Consider the following 7,789-nt stretch of genomic DNA (forward strand, 5'->3'; position numbering starts at 1 on the left):
TGTAACTCGTTCGCTACCTCCTCTCCCCTGATCAGTATTTACACATTCATCATTATCCATTATTGACATCTGGCAAAAGTCATTGCTTATTTTGTTTCTTTGTTTATTCGCTTAGATTCTGCGCATCAAATTGTGGGTGGGCGGATACAAATTTGGATCTTCTTTGCCGCCTGTGATCAAGAACTTGATGGCTCGGTAGACGAATCCAACCGAGACGACAGATCCACCAATAATGCCGCACAAGCGTACGATGAAATGCAGGAACGATGATGATCGGGTTTCCGTGATCTCAACAGAGATCGGCTCAATGTCGTATTTGAAGAAGATTCCGGGTACAATCGTATTTCCAGCATGATCGTTTTTGATTGTCTTGTGAGAGTCCGTGACAGCATACTGATTTGTGAAAACATTCTGCTTGCCAATGTACATTGTCGGTACCTAAGCATATATAATATCATAAACTATTGCTTTCTTCCGCGAGACGGTTCATGGACCGAGATATCTATCCTCGCTGGTCACGGTTACTTACAACGGATATAAAGTATTGGTACACCGCGAAATCTGTGCATGTTTAGCTTCATGTATGCAAGTGTAATCTATCAAAAGCAAAGGATACTTACGTGCATCTGCTATTTCCAGACTATTGTCTAAAGGATTCACGAGATCCGGGTATCGCTGACCGAAACTGAACTCATCAATGCGATGAGTAAAGTTAAGTACTGTTGCATATTAGTATCCAGATTGAAATAAAGTTTATAGTCGTCAACATACATGAATGATCGGTGTGTACGTGGCTGTCTAATTACTCTGTCATGTCAGATCATTACTTGTCAACCAGGACCACATTTTCAAGACAAACTTACGATATCCATGGCCAAGCGAAGTGATGTGAAGATTGGCAGCAACTTTGTTAGCGTTAATGGTTCCAAAAATCCTGCATGCACCCAGCTCGGCTGCATAGTCTGTGTGAGTTGATTATATTCCAAATCGATCGTTGCGTAGACATGTACCGGCAATCTTTTCATCATACGGTTCATTTTTCATAACATTCACCGCTAGCTGCATATATCGATCATCCTTGTGTCTGCACGCAAATAAGTGTGAGCCATTGCAAATTTCAGTTATTGCTTTTCCAGCTCACCTGTCTTGTCGAGCGACACGATTGGTAGAAAACTCGACCTATGGGTGCAATCACTCAATTTCTATGTCTTCTGCGTGCTGCTAATCAATATAAAAAACGTCGGTTACCGGGAAGAGCTGGAGGCCTTGATTCAAATGCGTCCGCTGGCCAGCAGCATCGTAAACATGCACCAAAAGAACTGATAAACAATGATCCAGTAAGCAAGATATATTTCATTTACTGCAGCGCTTTACATTCTCTCTCCTGGTTTACCTGGACACGGCATGGCGACTGTGAGGTCGACGTTGATCTCTACGCTGTTTCCGACATGCGGGTCTACCAGGAACTTGTAAGATGTATGTATTTTGCGGTAACTGGAAGAAAAACAACCATTGCTCAATCCTTGTTCTAATATATTTCATACTTCATTATATATAAACTTACTCGCTTAGTTCACTGAGGACAAGTAGAGCCAAGAAGCAACCCAGTATCACAGTGATAAGACCGCCCTTTTCGCTACGTGCCTGATTGCTGGCTTCCACCTTGGGAAATGCATCGAAGCGAGCAGCTTTCTGCGCCCACGATCGAAACGACATTAGCTATGTATAATGTCTTGTCTTCTAGAAGTATTACGCTCGTCAGGTTGATCAATCTAATCGATGGCAAAGACCTAACCTTTTCGCACACACACGCACACAGTTAACGCTCGAACTGTCAGTCAATGAATGATTGCTGCTGAGATTGTGAAGTCCGCCAGCAATGAGATCTTGCCAGCATGTCCCCACTGGAATTACGGTGAACCTCTCCTTCCCAGCCTTTGGATTCTCATTACACTTTATCTATGGATCGTAGAAACCTTACTTGAGCATGTTACATGGCTGCCCTGGATGTATCATCTTTGCTATGCATTAGATCAGCCTTAAGCGAAAGAGTATACTTTGAATGACTATTCTTCTCCGGATAACCTGTTCTTCCAAGTGCAAATGTGACAATCAGGATGCATATAGACTCACGTTTATAGCTCTTCTTGTCTTTGTTGCTCTTGCCCACCGATTCAGACGGAATGTGAGTTCCGCTTGACTGTTGCCCCTGTAGGAAGCCGACGATGTTGTCGATCTTTCTGAGCGAATTTGGGTCTCCGAGTCGATGCTCTGCATATCTGATGTGCGCTTCTTTCGCTCTAGTTCGCCCCATGGTTGACCCGACACCGTTGGCAGATTCAAGTACTGCTGAAGTCATTGGCACCAGTAGCGGATCACCTGCAGTCGATGACAAGAAGCGACACAGCGGAGAGTTCACCCTGAATGTCACCTCCAATGCCACGTTCACCTCAGCTACACCGCCTCCTGCATCTACTCCTCAACGCTCATCGTCGTTGAAGAGAACCAAAGACGACAAGAACACAGCTAATGCTCGGCCGCCCAGGAGGTTTCATGGCCGTACGCAATCAATACATGTACAACCAAACGCTGCTGGCAAGACGACAATGACCACGACCAAGACGAGTCTCTCGCAGGCCCGGCGAGGATCGCTCCCACCACTTCAAATCCCAAACAAATTTGCGGGTGTCGACTTTGGATCACCTGTACGATCGCCTTTCAACCTGTCCATTCCGCCGCCTCTGCCTGAAAAGTTGTCGATACAAATCGCTCACCCAAAGTCGGACCTGGCTCAGGCCCATATTCTTAAGCACCACAAGAACATTTTTGAGAACCTATCTTACATTGCCATGTGGTACTTCTTTTCGACATCGCTTTCCCTTTACAACAAGAACTTGATGGGAAAGGACCGATTCAACTTTAATTTTCCTTTACTGCTCAGCGCAATCCACGCCGGACTCCATGCTGTCATCACCTCTGCCATGATGGCTTTTGGTGGCAACCGGTGGAGTCCAACGAGAACAACGTCGATCAGCAGATTAGATTACTTTTATAAAGTGGTTGGTTTCCGAGGAGCCAAGGAAAACAAGCAATGTGAGCTCACATGATGGATTATTCCTCCTTTCTCACCCTACTAGATTCCTTGCGGAGTGGCAGCGGCGCTCGAGATTTGCTGTGCAAATGCATCACTCATGTTTGTCACCCTGTCGTTCTATACTATGGTCAAGTCCAGCACGCCTATTTGGGTGCTACTGTTCTCATTCATATTTGGATTCGAAAAGCCGCGGGTCCGGCTTGTCATTATCATTGGGTTGATGGTAACGGGTGTGATCTTGACCGTCGAAGGCGAGACAAAGTTCGATATGCTGGGATTCTTGCTGGTGCTCATCGCTGCCGTGATATCCGGCCTGCGATGGAATCTCACACAGCTGCTGCTCCAGCAAGATCGGCTAGGGATGGATAATCCGATCGCCACGTTATACCATCTCAGTCCGATTATGTTTGTCACCATGTTTCTCTTGAGTCTCATATTCGAGGATCCAATTGACCAATTCCGGCAATCAAAACATTTTGACAATATATTCCATGTACTTGAATCCTTTGGTCTCATGTCCATAGGAGGCTTCTTAGGCAAGTTGGTGCGGGCAATGCCCAAAGCGATATGCGAGCAGGCGGGGAATGGGGTCGGAGAAGGTTGGACAAGTTGGATAGTGTGTATGTGCGTCGTGGAAAGTCAAGAAAAAGGGAAAAACCTCGAGATAATGGCCTGGAAGACAAAAAATCTAATCTTTACAATGCAATGTAGCGTTTGCCATGACCTTGGCAGAATTGTACCTGATCAAAAGCACAAACACAATCACACTGAGCGTAGCAGGTGTCAGCAAAGAAATTGTAATTATTACGCTGTCCGTACTTATATACGGTGATGTCTTGACACCCAAGAACTTGTTGGGGTAAGTGCGGAAAAACAACAATACATTTGAGTTTGGACCGGTGATATCACGAAAGCAGAGCAGCTCATCACATGACGACTTTGCTAGGTTGTTTGTATCCATCGTCGGTATCCTTGCTTACAACTATTACAAATTTTCAAAGTCGCAACAAGCTGACAATCCTCAATACCAAATGATACCCTTGCATTCTGCCAGCAAACTAGAAGATTAAAATTCTTGCCTCTGTTAAACTACACATCCATGTACATGCCAGCAGTTTGCTTTTTTTCTTTCGTTCAGTCATTTATATATTTATACTATACAACAAGTATAAAGAAGAGGAGGAAACGAGGATAATAACTATGTACAGCAACGGGAGCACGAAATTTACTTCAACAAAGAGGAAAGTTTAACAGCACCGCATGTGCTTTCTTTATACATTCCCTCCTTCAGGATGGGGTTTGTGGAAAGCAAGAAAGCGAGTGATACGTCCTTGTTCTTAGGCAGATGGTTTTTCGGTACTTGGCGCAACGGCGCTTGTTTGTCGCGTCGAGAACATGTTCCAGCCGGACTTTGGTTTCGGAGGCGGTTTGTATAATGCCGATTCCGGTGATCGCAGCTTGGAAGGCAAGATGGGCTGTATTCAAAAATTGATACATGTTAGTTTCAAAGCATAGCGTAGAAGCATATACGCAATACTCTCTACGTTACCTCGTCAAATTTTTGTTCCATGCGTGTTTCCTTGTCTTGCGAAACATGGATGAGATGAGTTCCCTGACCTTCGGGTACGCGCCGGGCGACGCCGTTGTGATCAAGAACGACTTCAAAAACTCTAGGCTGTCGTTTTCGTTAAATATCTCGGTCAATCTCGCTGTTAAATGATCCATTTTTACCTTATCAACAGAAGATGACATGCAGCAACCCATATTGTACGTTTTTATTGTTCCTTTTTCGAGTCAGATGGGTAGATAGATTGGAAGCAAGTAGCCCGAGAGATGTTAGCGTGGAAAGGAAGAGAAACAAAAGAACAGATTTTGCAGCTAATGATGTGGGTGAGCGCCTAAAGTGTTTTGGGGGGAAAGATGGCGATCCGCGTGGACTTATATACCTTTACGAAACAAACGCGGGTACCTTATTTTGGGCCTTGTTTTCTTTTTTTGTTGATGACCTGCGCCCTCATGAAAACAACACCCAGGGAAGTAGTACTTTGCTCCTTTTGGCTCCGCATTGCTAATTATAGATAAAGCGGCGGGGCACGCCACCATCAAGAAGCAAAGCAAAAGCGATGCGCTGCCAAGTCCAGAAATCAATTGCTGCTACGCTATCTATCCATGTTTCTCTGTTTTAAAATAACAAAAACCTTGCAGCTAAGGTACCACAAGAGTAACCACTTGCTGCATTTTGCCACCTCGATGCCCAAGTACAGATCTTTCTTTGGTTTCCTGCTGTGTTGCTTTGCAAAGTTGTCTATTCTGTACACATCTCCCTTCAGCCACTTAATGTCGAAGATGCTGCCTTGTACGATGCATTCAAATGTTCCCTTTGAAAGAATACACGCGCACATGCGTGTAATCTCGAAGTGTTTGAATAATACGATCATCTGACCACCGTTACATACAATAACATGTGCTTTGTTTTTTGTACTCGTGCTAAACAAACCAACACGGTATCCAAACCATTTACAGATGCACCAGCAACACAAATACAAAAATGTACCGTGTGCTTGATCTTTACTGACCCTGAAAGTCAATAGTATGTGATCTGCGTTTTGGTGTATTTTTTCATAGAAATTCTCAAATCTGCATGAAGCTACATACATATACACTCTGCATCCCAGATTAACACCAAGGAGAGTCGCTCGTAGCTTTAGCATGCTCGCTTTCTGTGCTTTGAATATATTAATCGATACTGTATAAGTACAACATGTTATTATCATTAAAGTGGAGTGACATACGAAACTTCGCTTGAGCGTCGATTACTGCCCCGAAAAAATGGGTACCACTGTTCGTTTGTATATCTACGTAATGATGTACAATCGTTCCCTATTTTCTCCTAGCGACTAATGGAATAGTTTCGGGAGAAAGATGCTAGAGGGGTATGTGTTGCTTTGCACGTATCTTGGCATTGAAGATACCCCGTTTCTGAGTTAAATTGCTTTACACAGGAGACTTTGCTCCATATTTATTTAAAAGGATATAGTGTTAAATACAAGCTCAAGCTCACTAGATTCCTAACAAGAAAACTTGAATAGATAGAACCAGTAAAGTATGTAATTCTTTAATAACAATCAGCGGCATCCATTGTTCATCTTGTGTATGCAGCTTACTTGAGACTCAGCGCAGACGATGAAGCATAATTGGCCGGATCCACAAAGCATGTATGCTAAGCTACAATGGCTACGAGATGCTTGATATATCAAGCGAACTCACGAGTAGTCTTCTTGAAAATCCGAAGTTTAGTAAAAGTTGTTTAATCTGCCGAGAATAAAATGGAGGCGATCAAAAATTTGAAAGGTGCTCAGCAATCCGCACGAACTGAGCACAGCACTGCTGGCAATTCAACGTTAGTTCTCAAGTATGGTAGATCCTTATTCACCAATTGATTGAAGGAACAACTGACAAAAGAGGATGCCAGTGGAGTGAAGCGTTAATGTCGAGAATGTTGTTTCGATCAAGTTTTTGTGAATATTTGCGGCTCCAATATCACAAAATCCATTCAAGGCTTTGTTGGTGTCATGCACCATTTTTCCATACTCCGAGAAAGAGCCTCAGCTCCCATATTCAGAGATGATAATCTGGTGAACAAATCTTTTTTTGTTGCAGCGGATGCCTGCCATCAGTTTCGTCGACGCATGGTAAACGCTGAAAATAATGCTAATCCTACAAGGTCGATGGATGTCCTTTCTACTGCAGATTCGTTGCAGTCTATGTATTTTGACCCAATTCTTTCGATCATCCTTTCTGATCCAGCCCGAAATGTCCTTCTTTGTTGGCCGAACAAGATTACTTGAGAGTCCAAGACAATGGGAGCATATGTCGTGATAACCAAACTCAGTTATCATTTTTTTGCAGTCTCAGCCTGGGCAGAGGCAAAACTTGGCCGGTTTGCAAAGAGTACCGACGGCTTATGTTACGAACTTCTTTGGTAGGGGGTACTGTGCAAGAACTGAATTGAGAAGAATGGTCTGAGTGCAACCATTGCGTTTCAGATTTACAATAATATTTCACAAAGATGCATTTGCTGGTCTGCCACTTAAGTTTGATGCAGGCTCCAATATCACTTTCTATTTGATGTGGGATCGGACATCTTACGTTCTCCAGGTCTCTGGATCAGATACACAGTTTCTCAAGCATAAGAGCTTGCGCACTCTACTTTGAATCACAGAGGCGTTTTGGCAGCATTGCCGACAGACGAACGATATTGACATCCTAAATGCCAAGAAGATGAGACGATGGCTTCCGTATACAGTATGATTGATGCAAACGCGAGACCGCAAACGCACATGCGTCATTTGTCGTTTTGGAGTTTACAGTGTTGAACATGCGGTTTCGTCAGTCTTGTCCCATTTGACTTCTTTTATTACAGTGAGAATAAAGCGCAGCCAGAAGAGCCAATTACCACAGCTAGTCATGGTTGCAGGACCGGCAGTCTGGGTAGCCATGTATACAGTGTTTATGGAAAAAAATAGGTTGATAATTGCCTTGATCGTAAGAAATAAGAAGCACCTTTTCAGTTTTGATATACACTCTTTCCAGGAAGTAAATTCGCTCTTGTCGGAAAGTAAATGCACCTGATGGCGAGAACAAAATTCATGTTATGCGAAATGTAAATTCGTCTTCGCTGACAAATCGGAATTT

At 43.6% G+C, this 7,789-nt stretch overlaps 3 protein-coding genes across 3 annotated transcripts; 1 reads left to right on the forward strand and 2 right to left on the reverse strand.

The window, feature by feature from the left end:
• Window positions 1-111: 111 nt before the first annotated feature.
• VTP01DRAFT_9564 (uncharacterized protein) lies at window positions 112-1,716 on the reverse strand (the record flags this gene model as incomplete). The annotated part of the gene is made up of 10 exons (XM_069388804.1): window positions 112-438; window positions 530-561; window positions 621-719; window positions 772-798; window positions 864-953; window positions 1,011-1,084; window positions 1,142-1,179; window positions 1,249-1,319; window positions 1,394-1,494; window positions 1,565-1,716. 10 exons carry the CDS (start codon window positions 1,714-1,716, stop codon window positions 112-114), a joined length of 1,011 nt encoding a protein of 336 aa, XP_069239984.1.
• Window positions 1,717-2,312: 596 nt separating this feature from the next.
• Window positions 2,313-4,164, forward strand: VTP01DRAFT_9565 (uncharacterized protein; the record flags this gene model as incomplete). The annotated part of the gene is made up of 4 exons (XM_069388805.1): window positions 2,313-3,059; window positions 3,138-3,630; window positions 3,806-3,953; window positions 4,041-4,164. 4 exons carry the CDS (start codon window positions 2,313-2,315, stop codon window positions 4,162-4,164), a joined length of 1,512 nt encoding a protein of 503 aa, XP_069239985.1.
• A 267-nt stretch (window positions 4,165-4,431) lies between these two features.
• Window positions 4,432-4,846, reverse strand: VTP01DRAFT_9566 (uncharacterized protein; the record flags this gene model as incomplete). The annotated part of the gene is made up of 3 exons (XM_069388806.1): window positions 4,432-4,569; window positions 4,644-4,769; window positions 4,826-4,846. The coding sequence occupies 3 exons, from the start codon at window positions 4,844-4,846 to the stop codon at window positions 4,432-4,434; spliced, it is 285 nt and encodes a 94-aa protein (XP_069239986.1).
• Window positions 4,847-7,789: the final 2,943 nt, after the last annotated feature.

The sequence above is a fragment of the Rhizomucor pusillus genome, assembly GCF_041956525.1.
Source record: "Rhizomucor pusillus strain CBS 183.67 unplaced genomic scaffold VTP01scaffold_7, whole genome shotgun sequence".
Classification (NCBI taxonomy): Eukaryota; Fungi; Mucoromycota; class Mucoromycetes; order Mucorales; family Lichtheimiaceae; genus Rhizomucor; species Rhizomucor pusillus.